General features: G+C 41.0%; 1 protein-coding gene across 1 annotated transcript; it reads left to right on the top strand.

The window, feature by feature from the left end:
- The first annotated feature begins 2,227 nt into the window (after positions 1-2,227).
- LOC115192459 (cytochrome P450 2J2) lies at positions 2,228-21,740 on the top strand. Its single transcript, XM_029750975.1, has 9 exons — positions 2,228-2,552; positions 2,807-2,969; positions 18,637-18,786; positions 19,086-19,246; positions 19,477-19,653; positions 19,798-19,939; positions 20,014-20,201; positions 20,468-20,609; positions 21,134-21,740. Exons 1-9 carry the CDS (start codon positions 2,370-2,372, stop codon positions 21,307-21,309), a joined length of 1,482 nt encoding a protein of 493 aa, XP_029606835.1. The 5' UTR covers positions 2,228-2,369; the 3' UTR covers positions 21,310-21,740.
- Positions 21,741-23,694: the final 1,954 nt, after the last annotated feature.

Genomic DNA, 23,694 nt, shown 5'->3' with positions numbered 1-23,694 from the left:
CCTGAGAGAGATGTTTTTCTCTGTTTAGTTAGGTCAGGGTGTGATATGGTGTGGGCATTCTATGTATTTTATTTCCATGTTTTGGCCGGGTATGGTTTCCAATCAGAGGAAGCTGTCTATTGTTGTCTCTGATTGGGAGCCATACTTAGGCAGCCTTTTCCCACCTGGGTTTTTGTGGGTAGTTATTTTCAGTTTTTGTTATTCTGTGACCTGACGGAACTGTTTGGCTGTATTCGGTTTGTTTCTTTGTTATAGTGTTTTCATTGTCTAAATAAATATAATGAACACTCACCACGCTGCGATTTGGTCCCCTCCTTTCGACAGCCATAACAACCAATTCATTTTAAGAATATGAAATGTCAGAATAATAGTAGAGAGAATTACTTATTTCAGCTTTTATTTATTTCATCACATTCCCAGAGGGTCATAAGTTTACATACACTCAATTAGTATTTGGTAGCATTGCATTTAAATAGTTTAACTTGGGTCAAACATTTCGGGTAGCCTTCCACAAGCTTCCCACAATAAATTGGGTGAATTTTGGCCCATTCCTCCTGACAGAGCTGGTGTAACTGAGTCAGGTTTGTAGGCCTCCTTGCTCCCACATGCTTTTCAGTTCTGCCCACAAATTTTCTATGGGATTGAGGTCAGGGCTTTGTGATGGCCACTCCAATACCTTGACTTTGTTGTACTTACGCCATTTTGCCACAACGTTGGAAATATGCTTGGCATCATTGTCTATTTGGAAGACCCATTTGCGACCAAGCTGTAACTTCCGGACTGGTGTCTTGAGATGTTGCTTCAATATCGCCACATAATTTTCCTTTCTCATGATGCCATCTTTTTGGGAAGTGCACCCGTCCCTCCTGCAGCAAAGCACCCCCACAACATGATGCTGCCAACCCCATGCTTCATGGTTGGGAAGGTGTTCTTCAGCTTGCAAGCATCCCCCTTTTTCCTCCAAACGTAACAATGGTCATTATGGCCAAACAGTTCTATTTTTGTTTCATCAGACCAGAGGACATTTCTCCAAAAAGTACGATCTTTGTCCCCATGTGCAGTTGCAAACCGTAGTCTGGCTTTTTTATGGCGGTTTTGGAGCAGTGGCTTCTTCCTTGCTGAGCGGACTTTCAGGTTATGTCGATAAAGGACTCGTTTTACTGTGGATATAGATACTTTTGTACTTGTTTCCTCCAGCATCGTCACAAGGTCCTTTGCTGTTGTTCTGGGATTGATTTGCACTTTTCACACCAAAGTACGTTCATCTCTAGGAGACAGAACGCGTTTCCTTCCTGAGCGGTATGACGACTGCGTGGTCCCATGGTGTTTATACTTGCATACTATTGTTTGTACAGATGAACGGGGTACCTTTCAGGCATTTGGAAATTGCTCCCAAGGATGAACCAGACTTGTGGAGGTCAAAAAATAAAATTCTGAGGTCTTGGCTGATTTTCTTTTGATTTTCCCATGATGTCAAGCAATGAGGCACTGAGTTTGAAGGTAGGCCTTGAAATACATCCACAGGTACACCTCCAATTGACTCAAATTATGTCAATTAGCCTATCAGAAGCTTCTAAAGCCATGACATAATTTTCTGGAATTTTCCAAGCTGTTTAAAGTAACAGTCAACTTAGTGTATGTTAACATCTGACCCACTAGAATTGTGATACAGTGAATTATAAGTGAAATAATCTGTCTGTAAACAATTGTTGCAAAAATTACTTGTCATGCATAAAGTAGATGTCCTAACCGACTTGCCAAAACTATAGTTTGTGAACAAGAAATTTGTGGAGTGGTTGAAAAACAAGTTTTAATGACTCCAACCTAAGTGTGTGTAAACTTCCGACTTCAACTGTATATAAACACCAACATTCCACAGTAATAGCAACGACAAATAAATGTTACTGAGAATGTTATTGTAGTTAAACTTGTCTGTTGGTTTATTCTGTAGATAGCCTTCTTGTAACAAGATCACTAATAGTTTTACAGCTTCTGAAAAAATTAACAAAAGTGCATGTTAGGGAGAAAGTTCGTGCTCCCTCTCCTGCGTGTCTGGTATTCCTTTGTTTTTCTCAGAAACTCTGAAAGGGGCCCCATTACAGAACAACACTCCTGAGACCACAAGTTAATGGTCGAGCAGCCTCGTTTTCATCTTTGTCACTGACTCTTATAGTTACCACTGCTAAGGATAGGCTTGATAGTGGAGAGGCTGCTAAGAGAAAGAGAGACAGAAAGAGGAGGGCTTCAGAGAGAGAGAAAGACAGAAACAGAGAGAGAGAGAGAGGCTACTGAGAGAGAAAGACAGAGAGAGAGTATCACAGAGAGCATTTCAACCTGTCTTAGAGTCTGCAAAAACAGATGTTCTCACCATGATTCTGCTGGCGGTATTGGACTGTTTCGATGTGAAGGGCTGGCTGGTGTTTATCTTTGTGTTTCTCTTGGTGGTGGACATCGTCAGAAACAGAACTCCAACTAACTTCCCCCCTGGACCCTGGTCTGTACCATTCCTGGGTAATGTCTTCACAGGGCTCGACTTCAAGACCATTGACAAGGTCAGATAAATACTCATATAATCATTGCTAATATTAATCGGTAATATTTGATTACTAATGACTTATGTTACCAACACTATATCTTTACTAGTGCAGTGAAATCATTGACACAGATTTGACTTGCATATGGTGTGTTTTACACAGGGTACCATTGAAAAATAAACTATGGTCTCAATTGGGATTCTCTAAATAAAGGTAAAATCTTTTATAAAAATGTAATAAATGTGTCACCACCATTCCTTCCTTCCCTGCAGATGGCTAAGGACTATGGTCCAGTGTTCAGCCTGCGTCGAGGCAGTGATAGGGTAGTGTTTATCTCAGGGTATAAGATGGTGAAGGAAGCTCTGGTCAACCAACTGGACAGTTTCTATGACCGGCCCATTGTCCCTCTGTTTCATGTCACCTTCAAAGGCATTGGTGAGTGAGTGTCACCCTATTCCCTACATAGTGCACCACTTCTGACCTGGCCAGGCTCCAGTGAGAAAGGCTGTGAGCACTAGAATATACTCCTGTTTGGAGAGGATAAATATGTCAGATATGAAAATTCTGCATTATGTACATTACCAGTCAAAAGTTTGGATACACCGACTCATTCAAGGTTTTTTCTTTATTTTTTACTATTTTATACATTCTATAATAATAGTGAAGACATCAAAACTATGAAATAACACATATGGAATCATGTGGTAACCAAAAAAGTGTTAATCAAAATATATTTCAGATTCTTCAAAGTAGTCACCCTTTGCCTTGATGAAAACTTTTCACGCTCTTGGCATTCTCTCAACCAGCTTCATGAGGAATGTTGTTCCAACAGTCTTGAAGGACACACATGCTGAGGACTTGTTGGCTGCTTTTCCTTCACTCTACGGTCCAACAGTTATACTGTTAGCATTTAGGTGGTGTGCCCTAGTAGGCAGACCACAGTGTGCAGCTCACCCTTCACTATCAGCTCCAATATAAATAACATGTGCAAGTCTACTTCTGATAAGCTTCCCAGTAAAGCATTAAAAACATTCAAGCAAACCAGAAAAGTGCTAAAAATAACCAATGTTAACATGTGCAGCCTGAGAAACAAGGTCCATGAAGTATATAACTTGCTTGTAACTGATGACATTCATATTCTGATCTCTAAAACTTACTTAGATAATACCTTTGATGATACAGTGGTAGCAATACATGATTATAACGTCTACCGAAAAGACAGACATGCCAACGGGGGCGGTGTTGCGGTCTATATTCAGAACTACATTCCTGTAAAGCTTAGAGACGATCTCATGTTAAACACTGATGAAGTAATATGGCTACAGGTTCATCTACCTCACCTTAAGCCTATTCTTGTGGGAAGCTGCTATAGACCACCAAGTGCCAACAGTCAGTAACTGGTGTGGTGGTTCATTTCTTTCCATTCAAATGAGGAGAGACAAACTTATCACACAAGTCAGAGTTATACTTAAACTAAATATTTAATAGTGAGAGCTTTGCAATAGCGATGGCTGGTCGACGAATCACCGTCTCTGATGATTCATTGAGAGTGGTGAGACAAAAGTACAAAGGTCTTTTATAGCCAAGATACACGCCTTTCAACCTACATGATGAACAACAGACATATAGAATGGGTCACAAGGTTAAGAATACTCTATTCCGTTGAAATAAAACAACCATTTGATGCAATAAAAGTTTTTATAACATAATCTTGCACTTTTGCCACCATACTGGGTAATATGTGTGAAATGCTTGATAATGTATGTGATATCAACAGAGCTATATTTTCTGGGTGATTTAAATATTGACTGGCTCTCATCAAGCTTCCCACTCCAAAAAAAAACTTCAAACTGTAACCAGTGGCTGCAATCTGGTTCAGGTTGTCAGTCAACTTACCAGAGTATTTACAAACAGCACAGGAATGAAATCATCAACATGTATAGATCATATCTTTACTAATGCTGCAGAAATTTGCTTTAAAGCAGTATCCAAATCCATAGGATGTAGTGATCACAATATAGTAGCCATATCTAGGAAAACCAAAGTTCCGAAGGCTGGGCCTAATATAGTGTATAAGAGGTCATACAATAAGTTTTGTAGTGATTCGTATGTTGATAATGTAAAGAATATTTGCTGGTCTGTGGGGTGTAATGAGGGCAACCAGATGCTAATCTTGACACATTTATGAAATTGCTCATTCCAGTTACTAATAAGCACACACCCATTAAGAAAATGACTGTAAAACCTGTTAAATCCCCTTGGATTGATGAGGAATTGAAAAATTGTATGGTTTAGAGCAGTGGTTCCCAAACTTTTTATAGTCCCGTACCCCTTCAAACATTCAAACTCCAGCTGCGTACCCCCTATAGCACCAGGGTCAGCGCACTCTCAAATGTTGTTTTTTGCTATCATTGTAAGCCTGTCACACATACACTATAAGATACATTTTTAAACATAAGAATGAGTGAGTTTTTGTCACAACCCGGCTCGTGGGAAGTGAAAAAGAGCTCTTATAGGACCATGGCACAAATAATAATATAATAATAATCAATCATTTTGCTCTTTATTTAGCCATCTTACATATAAAACTTTATTTGTTCATCAAATTGTGAATAACTCACCACATGTTAATGAGATGGGTGTGCTTGAAAGGATGCACATAACTCTGCAATGTTGGGTTGCATTGGAGAGAGTCTCAGTCTTAAATAATTTTCCACACGCAGTCTGTGCCTGTATTTAGTTTTCATGCTAGCCATGGCCGAGAATCCACTCTCATATAGGTACGTGGTTGCAAAGGGCATCAGTGTCTTACCAGCGTGATTTGCCAAGGCAGGATACTCTGAGCGCAGCCCAATCCAGAAATCTGCCAGTGGTTTCTGATTAAATACATTTTTCACAGAACCACTTGTTGCAATTTCGATTAGGCTCTCTTGTTCAGATATCGGTAAGATATATTAAATAAAGGTGAAATAAAAAATCCTACTCGACTGGAGGCAGGGCATGAAAGGGATAACGAATCCAGTTGTTTGTGTCATCCATTTCGGGGAAAGTACTTGAGTAATTGCGCACCTAACTCACTCGGTGCTTCGCTATATCACATTTGACATTGTCCGTAAGCTTGAGTTCATTTGCACACAAATGGAAAGACCTGTGTATTTCCTTGTTAATGCAGACAGAGAAGAGCTCCAACTTCTTAATCATAGCCTCAATTTTGAAAATAGTTTCGGAGAATCCCTGTAATCCTAGATTCAGATCATTCAGGCTTGAAAAAACATCACCCAGATAGGCCAGTCGTGTGGGAAACTCATCATCATGCAAGCTGTCAGACAAGTGAAAATTATGGTCATTAAAGAAAACTTTTAGCTCGTCTCTCAATTAAAAAAAACATGTCAATACTTTGTCCCTTGATAACCAGCGCACTTCTGTGTGTTGTAAAAGCGTTACATGGTCGCTGCCCATATCATTGCATGGTGCAGAAAATACACAAGAGTTCAGGGGCCTTGCTTTAACAAAATTAACCATTTTCACTGTGGTGTCCAAAATGTCTTTCAAGCTGTCAGGCATTCCTTTGGCAGCAAGTGCCTCTCGGTGGATGCTGCAGTGTACCCAAGTGACGTTGGGAGCAACTGCTTGCACGAGCCTTACCACTCCACAATGTCTCCCTGTCATGGCTTTTGCGCCATCAGTACAGATACCAACACATCTTGACCACCAAAGTTCATTTGATGTCACAAAGCTGTCCAGTACTTTAAAAATATCCTCTCCTGTTGTCCTGGTTTCCAGTGGTTTGCAGAAGAGGATGTCTTCCTTAATTGACCCCCCATAAATGCAACGGACATATACCAGGAGCTTTGTCAGGCCCATCAAGTCTGTTGACTCATCCAGCTGTAATGCATAGGATTCACTGGCTTGCATGCGACGCAGTAATTGTTTCAAAACATCTCCTGCCATGTCACTGATGCGTCATGAAACAGTGTTGTTTGATGAAGGCATTGTCTGTATAGTTTTTGGGACTTTTCCCCCCAGCATTGTCCCAGCCATATCCGCGGTAGCAGGAAGAATTGAGCCTTCCACAATAGTATGGGGAATGCCTGTCCTAGCCACTCAGTTGCTCACCATATAAGATGCTTCTAGCCCCTTCTTATTAATGGTATCTGTTGCTTTTATACATGTCTTCCTACTTGAAAGTAATCTTAATTCTCGCACAAAAAAACTCCCGTGGCTTATTTTTCAAATTGGCATGTTTTGTTTCTAAATGCCTGCAAGAGTGAGGGTTTCATCGAGTTGTGAGATAGTACTTTTGCACATATAACACACTGTGGCTGAGGAAAGCACTACTCCCAATATATGTGAACCCCAAATCAATGTAGTTCTCATCATATTTGCTCCTCTTCGATGGTCCAACGTCCCTGTCTGTTGTTCGGTGCTTTTCCGGGTAAGGGGGCAGTAGCTCTTCGGCTGCATCAGATTCACAACTTTCAGTGTCCATGCTAGCTGGGCTAACAACAAATGTAGAATTACTGATGCTAGCTTTGGATGTGCTCGTGGAAGCAGAACAACTTGTGTTGTCGACAGCTGCAGGTGTAGTACCGCTGGTAGTAGCAGTACTACCAGTAGTGCTGGTATGTGTCTCTATGGACGCAGGCCTTACTTTTTTTAACCATTTATTAATTTTCGAGCAAACGGAATGAGCAGCAGCTACGTTTGGCTACATACGGACCGTTAGTGGAATTCCCGCGAGAGAGTAACGGTTAATGTGATTGGATGTTAATTATTTGACTAGGCTACCTGTATTTGACATTGTGTTGTTATTTCGCTGAACACTAGATGGTTTCATTTAATATTTGGCAGTGAAACGAGGCTACTCAGGTAAGAAAAAAACCTCACCCAAATGTATAGCCTCACTGGAAAATATAAATGGACTGTTTGAAAATGTGAGAATAAAAATAAAAAATGTATTTGGCGTACCCCCGACGGCATTGTACGTACCCCTGGGGGTACGCAAACTCCAGTTTGGGGATACCTGGTTTAGAGGGATGAGGCAAAAGTTATGGCAAATAAGTCTGGCAGCCCAACTGATTGGCAAACGTACTGCAAATTAAGAAATCATGTGACTAAACTGAATAAAAAGAAAATAACTTATACTATGAAACAAAAATAAATGATATAAAGAATGATAGTAAAAAGCTTTGGAGCACCTTAAATGAAATGTTTGGGAAAAAGGCAAACTCGGCTCCATCATTCACTGAATCAGATGGCTCATTCATCACAAAACCCACTGATATTGCCAACTACTTGCATGACCTTTTCATTGGCAAGATTAGCAAACTTAGGTATGACATGCCAGCAACAAACGCTAACACTACACATCCAAGTATATCTGACCAAATTATGAAAGACAAGAATTGTACTTTTGAATTCCGTAAAGTCCGTTTGAAAGAGGTGAAAAAATTATTGTTGCCTATCAACAATGACAAGCCACCGGGGTCTGACAATCTGGATGGAAAATTACTGAGGATAATAGCAGACGATATTGCCACTCTTATTTGCCACATCTTCAATTTAAGCCTACTAGAAAGTGTGTGCCCTCAGGCATGGAGGGAAGCTAAAGTCATTCCGCTACGTCCTGACCAAACTACAATACTAATTAACCCTTATACTGGCCAGGACGTGACAGCTACCTAAGAATAGTAAAGCACCCTGTACTAGCTCAAATAGCCGACCAAACAGCCTGTTACCAACCCTTAGTAAACTTCTGGAAAACAAAATGTTTGACCAGATGCAATGCTATTTCACAGTAAATAAATTGACAATAGACTTTCAGCATGCTTATAGGGAAGGACACTCAACAAGCACAGCACTTACACAAATGACTGATGATTGTCTGAAAGAAATTGATGATAAAATGATTGTGGGGGCTGTCTTGTTAGACTTCAGTGCAGCTTTTGACATTATCGGTCATAGTCTGCTGCAGAAAAAATGTATGTGTTATGGCTTTACACCCCCTGCTATAATGTGGATAAATGGTTAATTGTCTAACAGAACACAGAGGTGTTTTTTTTACTCTGTTAATTCAGTTTTACACACATGACAACACAAAACAATATAAATAATATACAACTAGAAAAAATTAAAAAGACTAGCTATAAAGATACCATACTTTAGACAAGTTAAACACACCGGGCAGAAGGCTACAAAGGTTAAAGTGCAATCTGTAGTACAGGGACAGAGTGGACATCTCACCATTGTTCCTGTAAACAGACAAGGGATATGGGTGAAGAAATGCAACCACTCACACTCACAGACAGTCATGGCCACAGACCGACCATCTACTGGACCAAAAATAAAGTTTACAATGCTTTTTTTTAATGTAGGTGTAAACAAAATAAAAAAACAGCGCAAAACAAGCTCACCTTTTAGTCTCTGACAGGGCAAGATGAACAAGGCATCCACAAGTCACATCCAATAAGAATCAATAGGCACATCATCAACCTTAATGCACACCCCCCCCAAAAAAACCACAAAGAAATGCTCATTCAACCCTTATGTCACAGGGGTGTCAAATACAGAGTTCTTTTTGTTTTAATAAGAATGCCATCAGAGGATGGACTGTTCAAAGTAAGACTGGAATGGAACCCAGGCCTCATAAAACAGTTTGGGATTCCCACGTGTATTGAATTACATTTTTTTCTAATTTCAAGGAGCACAACCCATCTCCCACCCAATATGTATAAGATGGGGGAACTGCCAACTTCCAGTTCTGGAGTATTAGCCGTCTAGCTAAAAGAGTTGTATAAGCAACAGTGTCCGACTGAATTCTTGATGGGCAGTACTCCAAAAAGGGTTTTAATGGGAGACGCATCTATAACAGTGTCATATATATCAGAGAAACATTTAAATATGTGACAGCCACAAAACATGATACAGTGTGGCTGGTTCCGTTTTTCATCGGACACAGGTAGGATCAAAATCAGAGAATATTCTTCCAAGTTTGGCCCCGGACCAGTGGATACGGTGAACCACCTTGAATTGAATGAGGCTGTGTCTAGTGCTAAAAGAGGACGAATGTACCCTGTGCAGCACAGATTCCCAGGTGTCTCCCCAAGTTCCTCCCCCAAATCCTTTTCCCATTGAGTCTTTAAAGGCAGCAAAGAAAGGCTCTGTAAGTCATTAATGATTGCATAAACATCTGAAACTGCACCACTAGGAAGCTTGTTTAGCTCAAAGATGCTCTCTACAGCTGTATTCGCAGGCCTATGGGGAGATTCAGGTGTGTTAGCTCTGACAAAGTTCCTAGTCTGAAGATAGCGGACGAAAGTAGGATTGGGGGAGGTTGAACTCTTCCTGTAGCCGAGCAAAAGAGGCAAATGTATCATCAAAGAATAATTGGGCTAGAGAGGAGAGGCCCAGTGAATAACATGTTCTGATTGATTGGGCCTGATAGAGAAAAGCCTCAGAGGCTAAAGGCTAAATGGAACTGATTCCAAATTTTAAGAGACTGCTTTACACACTCTCAACCTAGGGACACTGGGAGAGATGAGCACAACACAGAAGAAAATGCAGCAGGTTTACACGATTCAGACGCCATCTGGACCCAGAGTGGTCTTGGGCCAGTAGGATCAGTCTGCAGCCAGTACAAAAGGGTTCTGAAATTTGCAGCCCAATAGTATGTTTGAAAATTTGGTAGAGCAAAACCACCCAATGCCTTAGGCTTATGTAAATGTTTTCTACAAATCCGTGGTACCTTGCCATCCCAAATAAAATACATGAATGTTTGATCCAGTGAATAAAAAAAAGATTTTGGAATAAAACAGGATAAACATTGAAATAAATATAAACATTTGGGGAACACATTCATTTTAATGACATTAATCCTTCCAATAAGAGAAAGAGGTAGATACTTACAAAAAGTAAAAGATTGTTTCAAACTGTCTACTAGAGCAACAATGTTTTCCTTAAACAAATTTGAATATGTCCTTGTCACTTTAACTCCCAAGTAGGTGAATTGATCCCAGACAATCCTAAACTGAAAGCTTGTAAAAGAGCACTTTAAAGCAGCCTGATTTACAGGAAAAAGCTCACTCTTGCCTAGATGCAGCTAGGCAACCCTGAGATTGATCCAAACTTTTTACGAATAGATAAGGTATGTGGTAATGTGGAATCAGGGCTGGAGATAAACAAAAGGAGGTCATCAGCAGTAAAGAATCTTTATTCACGCAATGAATTTGGGGCCAAAGCCAAATCTATAAAGGGCAGCTATTAGGTAGTCCCACTCAACGCGGTCAAAAGCTTTTTCCGCATCGAGCGAGACCACCACCTCTGGGTCCCCCGACGCTGGGGAGTACAGTACATTCATAAGGCATCTAATATTGAAAAACGAATGCCTATTTCTCATAAAGCCAGTCTGGTCAGAGTGTATTACTTGGTGTAGTGAGCCTTCCATACGGGTGGATAAGGGCTAGGATTTTGTATTCACAGTTTAAAAGCGAGATTGGGCTATAGGATCCACATTCCAGGGGGTCTTTGTTTTTTCTTTAATAGTAATGAAATTGAAGCCTGATAAAGACTAGGCGGTAGCTTTTGATGTATTAAGGCACTCTGCAAATAATCGAGACAGGAATGTGCAAAGCAGACCGGAAAACGTCCTGTGATTTACCACTTTTCATTGCGGACACTGCTGTTGCAATCTCCTCAGGTGTAAATTCTTCTTCTAAACAGTAATGGGAGTCTGTATCAATTGAAGGCATATTCAGACCATTAAATAATCAATCAATCAGCAAAGGGTCTTGATGAGATTCAGAGGTGTATAGCTCAGAGTAAAATTTTTGAATTGATAATTTCTTTCTTTATGCATAACTGTGGTAGCACCAGACAGGGTCTTTATTGGTGGGATTAAACGTGAGGCCTCAGATTTACGGATCTGATGTGCAAGGAGTTTACTGGCCCTGTCTCCTTATTCATACACTCTGTATCGAGCTCGTTAGATTAATTGTTCAGCTTGTCTGGTAGAAGCTCATCAAATTCAGATTGGAGTAGCTGGCGTTCTTTATGTACAGTTGAAGTCGGAAGTTTGCATGCACTTAGTTTGGAGTCATTAAAACTGGTTTTTCAACCACTCCACAAATTTCTTGTTAAGAAACTATAGTTTTGGCAAGTCGGTTAGGACATCTACTTTGTGCATGACACAAGTAATTTTTCCAACAATTGTTTACAGACAGATTATTTCACATATAATTCACTGTGTCACAATTCAAGTGGGTCAGATGTTTACATACACTAAGTTGACTGTGCCTTTAAACAGCTTGGAAAATTCCAGAAAACGATGTCATGGCTTTAGAAGCTTCTGATAGGCTAATTGACATACTTTGAGTCAATTGGAGGTGTACCTGGGGATGCATTTCAAGGCCTACCTTCAAACTCAATGCCTCTTTGCTTGACCTCATGGGAAAATCAAAAGAAATCAGCCAAGACATCAGAATTTTATTTTTTGACCTCCATAAGTCTGGTTCATCCTTGGGAGCAATTTCCAAATGCCTGAAGGTACCACGTTCATCTGTACAAACAATAGTGCGCAAGTATAAACACCATGGGACCACACAGCCGTCATACCTCTCAGGAAGAAGACGCGTTCTGTCTCCTAGAGATGAACGTACTTTGGTGTGAAAAGTGAAAATCAATCCCAGAACAACAGCAAAGGACGTTGTGAAGATGCTGGAGGAAACAGGTACAAAAATATCTATATCCACAGTAAAACGAGTCCTATATCGACATAACCTGAAAGTCCGCTCAGCAAGGAAGAAGCCACTGCTCCAAAAACGCCATAAAAAAGCCAGACTACGGTTTGCAACTGCACATGGGGACAAAGATCGTACTTTTTGGAGAAATGTCCTCTGGTCTGATGAAACAAAATTGAACTGTTTGGCCATAATGACCATTTATGTTTGGAGGAAAAAGGAGGAGGCTTGCAAGCCGAAGAACACCATCCAAACCGTGAAGCACGGGGGTGGCAGCATCATGTTGTGGGGGTGCTTTGCTGCAGGAGGGACTGGTGCACTTCACAAAATAGATGGCATCATGAGAAAGGAAAGTTGTTGATATATTGAAGCAACATCTCAAGACATCAGTCAGGAAGTTAAAGCTTGGTCGCAAATGGGTCTTCCAAATGGACAATGATCCCAAGCATACTTCCAAAATGGCTTAAGTACAACAAAGTCAAGGTATTGGAGTGGCCATCACAAAGCCCTGACCTCAATCCCATAGAAAATTTGTGGTCAGAACTGAAAAAGCATGTGTGAGCGAGGAGGCCTACGAACCTGACTCAGTTACACCAGCTCTGTCAGGAGGAATGGGCCAAAATTCACCCAACTTATTGTGGGAAGCTTGTGGAAGGCTACCCAAAATGTTTGACCCAAGTTAAACAATTTAAAGGCAATGCTACGAAATACTAATTGAGTGTATGTAAACTTCTGACCCACTGGGAATGTGATGAAATAAATAAAAGCTGAAATACATCTTTCTCTCTACTATTATTCTGACATTTCACATTCTTAAAATGAAGTGGGGATCCTAACTGACCTAAGACAGGGCATTTTTACTAGGATTAAATGTCAGGAATTGTGAAAAACTGAGTTTAAATGTATTTGGCTAAGGTGTATGTAAACTTCCGACTTCAAGTGTAGATCAGAGGTAGTAGCTGTAGCATACTTCTCTTCCAATGTAGCTATGGCTTCACTCAGGTCTCAAAGCTGCTGAGAGCGAGCTTTGATTTTGTTGGCTGTATAAGAAATAATTTGGCCACCTAGGTATGCTTTGAGAGACTCCCACATGGTAGAGCAGGACATACCTGGCGTTGAAATAATTTCTAGGAATAAGGTGATTTCAGAAGAAATTAAATTGATAAACTCTTTACCTGAGAGTAAAATGGGGTTAAGACGCCATTGATAACACATAGGAGGTTGCTGGGGAAACTGTAGGTCAAGCACTAATGGTGAATGGTCAGAAATAACAATACTCTCATAAGTACACCTCCGAAGGTTAGGAAGAAGCTACAAAGGGAGTAGATTTATCAACCAAAATGGCAGCACCTCTTGATTTACTAGTGGAACAGTTGACCAACCCAGTCCCTACGCATCCTAAAGTGCTCACCAGTCCTCAGGTGAGTCTCTTGTAGAAATGAAAAATGTGCATTCAAATTACGTATGTCAGCATCCTCTTACGCTTCACATGGTTGTTAGCCCCTTTGATATTCCACGAAATGTACTTGATCGTATTATTTCGGCCAAACTGAGCACTCACCATTATACAACCCTGTCATTAGAGCATAGTGTGGAAAAGCAGAGTGACCAAAAACCCCAGAATAACTTGTCTCAGAGTAATAATGTACGGTGTAAAATACTTGGAAAAAGTACATGGAAAAAAAACTAAAAAGAAGACAGAATGACAACATTAGAACTGACCAATTCAACCTCCCTCCTCCCCCCAGCCACCTCCCCGTGGCAGCAACTATAAATAAGTAATTCACCTGTGTTATAACTATGTTTAATAATAACGTACTTATTTGGCTTATTTGATGTGATCTAATATTTTGATAATCTAGTGTGCTTGCCTTACAAGTGTTTTAATTTCATTGTATTAAGGGTTTACTTAACTCCTTTGCATCCATGCTGTCTCATTCACCTATTCCGTTGGTTTACATAGTGTCTCAGTGACTCAAAATATTTTAGGTTATTTGTTTACTGCATCAGTTTGTACCGACCCAGTAAACAGTAAATGTTCCCCAAGGCTACACGTTTTTGGGGGTCTTCACTTCAATGTTAAAGGTTTTGAACGTCATTTATGCCCAGCAAACGTTCAACGTTGCACATACGTCATTTTTTGGTCTTGGCTGTAAGTTGTCTTATCATCCAACTAGACAATTTATTTTTATATATATATATATATATATATATATATATATACTGCTCCAAAAATAAAGGGAACACTAAAATAACACATCCTAGATCTGAATGAATGAAATATTCTTATTAAATACTTTTTTCTTTACATAGTTGAATGTGCTGACAACAAAATCACACAAAAATAATCAATGGAAATCCAATTTATCAACCCATGGAGGTCTGGATTTGGAGTCACACTCAAAATGAAAGTGGAAAACCACACTACAGGCTGATCCAACTTTGATGTAATGTCCTTAAAACAAGTCAAAATGAGGCTTAGTAGTGTGTGTGGCCTCCACGTGCCTGTATGACCTCCCTACAACGCCTGGGCATGCTCCTGATGAGGTGGCGGATGGTCTCCTGAGGGATCTCCTCCCAGACCTGGACTAAAGCATCTGCCAACTCCTGGACAGTCTGTGGTGCAACGTGGCGTTGGTGGATGGAGCGACACATGATGTCCCAGATGTGCTCAATTGGATTCAGGTCTGGGGAACGGGTGGGCCAGTCCATAGCATCAATGCCTTCCTCTTGCAGGAACTGCTGACACACTCCAGCCACATGAGGTCTAGCATTGTCTTGAATTAGGAGGAACCCAGGGCCAACCGCACCAGCATATGGTCTCACAAGGGGTCTGAGGATCTCATCTCGGTACCTAATGACAGTCAGGCTACCTCTGGCGAGCAAATGGAGGGCTGTGCGGCCCCCCAAAGAAATGCCACCCCACACCATGACTGGCCCACCGCCAAACCGGTCATGCTGGAGGATGTTGCAGGCAGCAGAACGTTCTCCACGGCGTCTCCAGACTGTCACGTCTGTCACATGTGCTCAGTGTGAACCTGCTTTCATCTGTGAAGAGCACAGGGCGCCAGTGGCGAATTTGCCAATCTTGGTGTTCTCTGGCAAATGCCAAATGTCCTGCACGGTGTTGGGCTGTAAGCACAATCCCCACCTGTGGACGTCGGGCCCTCATACCACCCTCATGGAGTCTGTTTCTGACCGTTTGAGCAGACAGATGCACATTTGTGGCCTGCTGGAGGTCATTTTGCAGGGCTCTGGCAGTGCTCCTCCTGCTCCTCCTTGCACAAAGGCGGAGGTAGCGGTCCTGCTGCTGGGTTGTTGCCCTCCTACGGCCTCCTCCACGTCTCCTGATGTACTGGCCTGTCTCCTGGTAGCGCCTCCATGCTCTGGACACTACGCTGACAGACACAGCAAACCTTCTTGCCACAGCTCACATTGATGTCCCATCCTGGATGAGCTGCACTACCTGAGCCACTTGTGTGGGTTGTAGACTCCGTCTCATGCTACCACTAGAGTGAAAGCACCGCCAGCATTCAAAAGTGACCAAAACATCAGCCAGGAAGCATAGGAACTGAGAAGTGGTCTGTGGTTACCACCTGCAGAACCACTCCTTTATTGGGGGTGTCTTGCTAATTGCCTATAATTTCCACCTGTTGTCTATTCCATTTGCACAACAGCATGTGAAATTTATTGTCAATCAGTGTTGCTTCCTAAGTGGACAGTTTGATTTCACAGAAGTGTGATTGACTTGGAGTTACATTGTGTTGTTTAAGTGTTCCCTTTATTTTTTTGAGCAGTGTGTATATATATATATATATATATATATATATATATATATATATATATATATATATATATATATATATATATGTATGTATGTATGTATGTATGTATGTATGTATGTATGTATGTATGTATGTATGTATGTATGTATGTATGTATGTATGTATGTATGTATGTATGTATGTATGTATGTATGTATGTATGTATATATATGGTCGTCTTACTACGATTTGCTTACGTCAAATGAGGTTTTTGGTTGAGAGCCTTGATAGTACCTCCCCAAACAAGGTACAAGCCTAAATAGGACATGTTCTCTTCGCACAGTATGTCTGTGAGAGTGCGGTGTTAAACCCAAACTCTTTAAAGGCGCATTTTGTGTTAGTGGATGAAGCAGCAAAAAGAGAGAAAAAATAAAAAGTGAATCCCGTGTGCAATTGAAATTAGAAAAGCACCACTTGCAGATGTATATAATTAAATTCCCAGTCTTATAACAGGCATTGAGAGAGAAAATAAGTAAAATGTATCAAGGCTCTCAACCAAAAACCTAATTTGACATAAGCAAATCGTAGTAAGACGACCAAATATATATATATATATATATATATATAGTGGCGAAATCCTGCACGGAGCCTTCACCACCCCCACACCATCACACCTCCTCCATGCTTCGTGGTGGGAACCACACATACGGAGATCATCCGTTTGTGGCGAAATCCTGCACGGAGCCTTCACCGTGCGCTGCCACTTTAAGAGCGCATCAGCAGTAAGGAAGGAGGAAATAAAGACAGCTCTTTCCGTTCTCTGGGGAGGAGCTGTTATGGATCACCTGGATTAGTAGCAACATTGTTGCGAAGCTTTGACATACAAACCATCGGACGGTCAGACAGGACAACTACAAGCCTGAAGACCACAGCTAAGATCTCTCTTGTTCTCTTTCTCTTCCCTCTCGTTCCAGTGCTTTACCCTGCAACAGACTTTCTATTTTTCAAATGCACCTCCCATTGATGTTCATTAGAGCTTGACTATTATTGCCCTGCCAGAAGTATTTGGGTTGACATTTTAGTTAAAAGGGAGGTTGCTTGCAAGTTGTGGATTGTGATTTGAATTGTATTGAGGTGGGGTGTACTAATGACATGTGGCCGAGAAGATTGTGGATATTTTTAAGGCCTTTGTTTTGTCTATGAACACCCCTCACATTTATACCCTCTGCACTCCTCCCCTGGAAGATAATACAGATTATTGCAAATCTTCTGTTGATGACTGGGTTCTTTCTTGTAAATTGTTTCTATGAAGTTGGTGTTCAATTGCTCTGCCATTTATTATTATTATTATTATTATTATTATTATTATTATTATTATGAGGTATTCTTGGTGGGGTTACCCCTGTGCTGTGATGTGGGTTTTATAGGGTGTGTATTCTCTTTTCCCTCCACTGGCTATCTGGTTAACAGGCAACACTCTAGGCAGTCTTCTGCTGACGTGTGTGGGTCTGGTAGTGATACTCTCTCTGTTCTACTCTTTTCCTTTCGGCATGGTTAATACCTGCCTGGCGCCCCAACAAAATCTTTATCTTTACCCCTCTCTAATAAATACCGCTACACGTTCACCTACTCTGCATCTCACAAAGACACGGTGGTTGGAACCAAAAATCTCAAATTTGGACTCATCAGATCAAAGGACAGATTTCCACTGGTCTAATGTCCATTACTTGTGTTTCTTGACCCAAGCTAGTCTCTTATTCTTATTGGTGTCCTTTGGTAGTGGTTTCTTTGCAGCATTTCGACCATGAAGGAAGGCCTGATTGACACAGTCTCCTCTGAGCGGTTGATGTTGAGATGTGTCTGTTACTTGAGCTCTGTGAAGCATTTATTTGGGCTGCAATGGTGCAGTTAACTCTAATAAAAGTGACCTACCTTCTGATGTCTTAAAGTAATGGTGGACTGTAATTTCTCTTTGCTTATTTGATCTGTTCTTGCCATAATATGGACTTGTTTTTTTTCCAAATAGGGCTATCTTCTGTATACCACCTTACCTTGTCACAACACAACTGATTGGCTCAAACACATTAAGAAGGAAAGATATTCCACAAATGAACTTTTAACAAGGCACACCTGTTAATTGAAATGCATTCCAGGTGACTACCTAATGAAGCTGGTTGAGAGAATGCCAAGAGTGTGCAAAGCTGTCATCAAGGCAAAGGGTGGCTACTTTGAAGAATCTCAACTATAAAATATAACAAACACTTTTTGGTTACTACATGATTTCATAGTTTCGATGTCGTCACTATTATTCTACAATGTAGAAAATAGTGAAAATAAAGAAAAACCCTTGAATGAGTATGTGTCTAAACTTTTGACTGGTACTGTATATATTGTCAATAATCTAAAAATGCTTGCCTACCTTGCTTCCTCTCCTTCATCTGAAATAGCTGAAAAGGGATGCCTATCAGGAATGAACTTTCCACCTGCCCAATGCACCTATCACTGCAGGTCGGGGGAAAGGAGACAAGGAGATGAAGAACATTTTAGACTATTGAGATCCACCCAATACCTGGCTCTTAATCTCCACCTCTCCTCTGGCTTCAGGTATCACTCTAAGCAATGGTCACATGTGGAAGAACCAGAGAAAGTTTGCCCATACCCACCTGCGATACTTCGGAGAAGGGAAGAAGGGACTGGAGCACTACATCCAGCTGGAGAGCAACTTCCTGTGTGAGGCCTTCAGAGAGGAGCAGGGTATGTATACGGTACAGTATATTTAGGGTTACTTCTTTTTATTTTATAGAAATAACAACACTGCACTGTAGACATACACCAGACATGTACTGTACACATTTCTGTCGTAACATTGTGACAACACACTCTATCAATATATCATGTCAACTGTGTCCCCTATAGAATACGTGTAACCTTCATGTGCCTTTGGTCCACTTATACTTAACTTACTAATAATAAAATAATAAAGACACATGCAGGACAACAGTTGATGAGAGAATCCATGCAAGCTTTGCATAGCCAGTATGTGTTACTGTCAGGGGGAGGGTTCAACCCCCACTACATCCTGAACAACGCGGTGGGGAACATTATCTCTTGTCTGGTGTTCGGCCATCGCTTCGAGTACAGCGATGAAACCTTCCAGAAGGTCCTACGCTTGGACAACGAGGTTGTGATACTATCCGGCTCTGCTCGGGCTCAGGTGGGTGTCAAGTTGTTGGCTGGTTAATGGTCTTAACTCCTTCAGATGGGATGTTAAACTTAGAGCCTAGCTCTCAGTGGTCAGAGCTCATGTCCCTGTCCATCACAAAACTATTTTGGTGAATTACCTGAGAAATCCTATCCTTTTATCATAACTATTATGCACAAATAAACATAACTGTTTTCCTGTAGTTTGATCTGTATGTGTAACTCTGTCCCTCCCGGTCCCAGCTGTATGATGCCTTCCCACACATCATGAAATATCTGCCTGGTCCCCACCAGACCATCCACTCCAACTACAAACAGATCACCGACTTCCTTCAGGCAGAGATAGAGAAGCATCAGGAGGACTGGGATCCAGAGGACCCCCGGGACTACATAGACACATACCTCACAGAGATTGACAAGGTATGGTACCAGAATAGTAGCCAACACTAAGACAAAGGTCAAAGACACACATCACGTGAATGTAGCGAACCACTTCTACCAGACAAGTCATGTTTTCTTTTATTTTGCCACATTCCAATCCATCTTCTCCTTCAACGTTCTCAGAGGAAGGAGGACCCTAAAGCTGGCTTCAACGCAGAGACCCTGGTGGTGTGTACTCTGGACATGATCGAGGCTGGGATGGAGTCCGCCGCCACCACCTTACGCTGGGTCCTGGTCTACATGATGAACTACCCAGAGATACAGGGTGAGTCGACTCTTCCACAGCACCCCTGTGTTTGATTAATCTATTGATTGATCCCTTCTCCTTTATCCCTCCAGAGAAGGTCCAGGCTGAGATAGACAGAGTGATAGGACAGTCCCGCCAGCCCACCATGGCTGACAGACCCAACATGCCCTTCACTGAAGCTGTCATCCATGAGACACAGAGGATAGGAAACATTTTGCCGCTGGGTTTCCCCAAGATGGCCAGCAAAGACACGAAACTTGGGGAATATTTCATACCCAAGGTAAGATACAGCATTAACACTCCTGAGTCCCTCCATGTATCAAGTGAATGATACTTGTTGTCCCTGAACTTTTGTGACATTCAGCTCTCAAGGCTAGCGGAATACAAACAATAGCTACCAAAATCCATGGATGATTTATACAGTTAGTCATTAATGTACCAACTTAACCATATGGCTGCTACAACTGATTATGAGCTATAGTCTTGCTCTGCACATTGCTGGGCAGGTGGGCAGTCTGTGAGATACAGTATCTCTGTGCTATTCAGGGGACGGTTATCAACACCAGCCTGTCTTCGGTGCTGTTTGACAAAGACGAGTGGGAAACTCCAAACACTTTCAACCCAGAGCACTTCCTGGATTCTGAAGGACAGTTCAGAAGGAGAGATGCCTTCCTGCCTTTCTCAGCAGGTGATACAACAAACTATCCGTACAACATTGTATTATTTGTTGCTCAGGTTATGATCTCTGTGGGTTGTATTTTCATGTTTTCATTACAAACTTGTGTGATGAATAACCTTGCCTGTGACCGGAAAACTTAACATTAAGATCCCTTTATTGGTCAATTGTACAGAAAGTCCAACTGAAATTTGACATCTGCTTTTAACACAACCTGTCCGAAAGATGCACGTATACATGTTTTTGGAGAGGTGGAGGGGCTGCCACACTGAGTGCCCAGGGAGCTGTTGTTTTGTGGGGTTAAGTGCATTGCTCAAGGTCACAACGGTAGGCAATAGCATCTAGAATTTGATGCCAGCTCACTTCGACAAATTTTGTTCAGTTGAACCCTCCGGTTGCTGGCTCGCCTCTCAAACCACTAGGGTATCTGCCACTCCTGAGCTTTTGACAAATGATTCAAACCCAGTCAGTCACATATCTTTCTCCCTCAGGTAAGCATGTGTGTCTCCTCAGATTAAATGTGTGTGTCTCTCCAGGTAAGCGTGCGTGTGTGGGGGAGCATCTGGCTCGTATGGAACTGTTCCTGTTCTTCTCCTCCTTGCTCCAGCGTTTCTCCTTGTCTCCGGTCCCTGGAGCCATGCCCAGTTTGGACGGTGTCCTGGGGTTCACTCACTCCCCAGCGGAGTTCCTGGTCCGAGCCCTGCCACGGTGACCACCTCCTCACATTGACCACTTCCCCCTCACTCTGATCAAAACATAGAGCAACACATGGTGTCTCCAAACAATGGCTGGCTGGAAGAAGCAGGAAACAGCTGTGAGTGTTGAGATTCACCAGACAGAGAGAAGTAGACTACAGGATATCATTACGAAATAATATATTTACTGTGTATTTTATTGATTCAACTACAGGTAACTGCAATTTATAGAGAACTCAATATTGAACTAATAGCAATTTACTAATGCAGATTTACTAAAATTCCACATTTTCCAGGTCCAATTATAGATTCTCTCAATATGCGTACTGAACATAGTGTTTTTGGTGTTTCTTTTTGTCTTTTTTTTTACACTTTTGAACAGAGTATTGATTTCCCTGTCATACAACTGTGTACTTTGTATCAAATAAAGATATGCAGAGGTGAATGACTAATGGTTGATTTGAAAGTAGTGACCTGTGTTTAGTTATGGTCAGTAGGGGAGAGTGGGGAAATCGTGCCAAAGGGTTAGCTGAACCACCCCATGTTTCTAGGAAACCATACACAAAATGAATCGTGTGACTAAATATTTACAGTGGCTTCAGAAAGTATTTACACCCTTTGACTTTTTCCACATTTTGTTGTGTTACAGCCTGAATTTAAAATATTTTGTTTTACTGATCTACACACAATACCCCATAATGTCAAAAGTGGAATTATGTTTTTAGAATGTTAACAAATTAATTTAAAATGAAAAACCTGAAATGTCTTGTCGTTTTGTATTCAACCCTGTTGTTATGGCAAGTCTAAATAAGTTCAGGAGTAAACATTTGCTTAACAAGTCACAAAAAGTTGCATGGCCTCACTCTGTGTGCAATAGCAGTGTTTAACATGATTTGTTAATGACTACCCCCTCTCTGTAACCCACACATACAATTATATGTAAGTTCCCTCAGTCGAGCAGTGAATTTCAAACACAGATTCAACCACAAAGTCCAGAGACGTTCTCCAATGGTTCGCAAAGAAGGGCACCTACTGGTAGATTGGTAAAAACAGAATATCCATTTGAGCATGGTGAAGTTATTAATTACACTTTGGATGGGGTATCAATACACCCAGTCACTACAAAGATGCAGGCACCCTTCCTAACTCAGATGCCAGAGAGGCAGGATACCATGAGGTCAATGGTGATTTTAAAACAGTTAGTTTAATGACTGATAGGAGAAAACTGAGGATGCATCAATGACATTGTAATTACTCCACACTACTAACATCAATTACAGAGTGCAAAGAAGGAAGTCTGTACCTTATACAAATGTCCCTAATATGCAACATGTTTGCAATAAGGTATGTACTGCAAAAGCTTTTGCATAAAAAAATTGTATCACTCTTCAGATGTTCAAGCATGGTGGTGGCTGCATCATGTTATGGGTTTGCATGTCATTGGCAAGGACTAGGGAGTTGTTTAGGTTAAAAAGTAATGGAATAGAGCTACAGAAAGCACAGCCAAAATCCTAGAGTAAAAGTTGGTTGTCTGCTTTCCAAAAAACACTGGGAGACAAATTCACCTTTCAGCAGGACAATTACCTAAAACACAAGACCAAATATATAGACTGGAGTTGCTTACCAAGACATTGAATGTTCGCGAGTGGTCTAGTTACAGTTCTGATGTAAATCGTCTTGAAAATCTATGGTAATATTTGAAAATGGCTGTCTAGCAATGATCAACAACCATCTTGACAGAGCTTTCAGATTTTTTTTAAGAATGTAAAATCCAGGAGTGCAAAGCTCTTAGTCTTATCCAGAAAGACTCACAGCTGTAATCGCTGCCAAAGGTGATTCTAACATGTATTGACTCAGGGGGTTTAATACTTATTGAATCAAGATATATTAGTGTTTATTTTTAATGAACATTTTAGAATTTTGTTCCACATTGACATTAGAGTATTTTGTGTAGATTGTTGACAAAAATTACAATTAAATCATTTATAATCCCACAGCAAAATATGGAAAAGGTCAAGGGGTGTGAATACTTTCTGAAGGCACTGTAGGAAGAGGTCATCATTTCATGGAGTCTGTGAAGGAAGAAAGCACATGGAAAATGTGGTAAGCAAATTAGGTCCAAAAGACAGATTTTCACAAAGTCTATTTAATTTGTGTTACAGGTTTCATGATACTTGTATCTAAAAAGTATATAGTTTTAAGACTACTTTATACTTCAGTTCAGGTCTCTTTAAGCTACAATATTAGGTCCTAAATCTATCATGAAAGTGCATCCTTATAGCTGGGCTATCTAGAACTGAAAAGGGTTCTTCGGTTGTCCTATAGGAGAACCCTTTGAAGAACCCTTTTTGGTTCCAGGTATAACCCTTTTGGGATCCAAAAGAGTTTTACTTGGAACCAAA

Source organism: Salmo trutta, chromosome 4 (assembly GCF_901001165.1).
Source record: "Salmo trutta chromosome 4, fSalTru1.1, whole genome shotgun sequence".
NCBI lineage: Eukaryota > Metazoa > Chordata > Actinopteri > Salmoniformes > Salmonidae > Salmo > Salmo trutta.
This window is presented reverse-complemented; position numbering and strand designations above follow the sequence as displayed.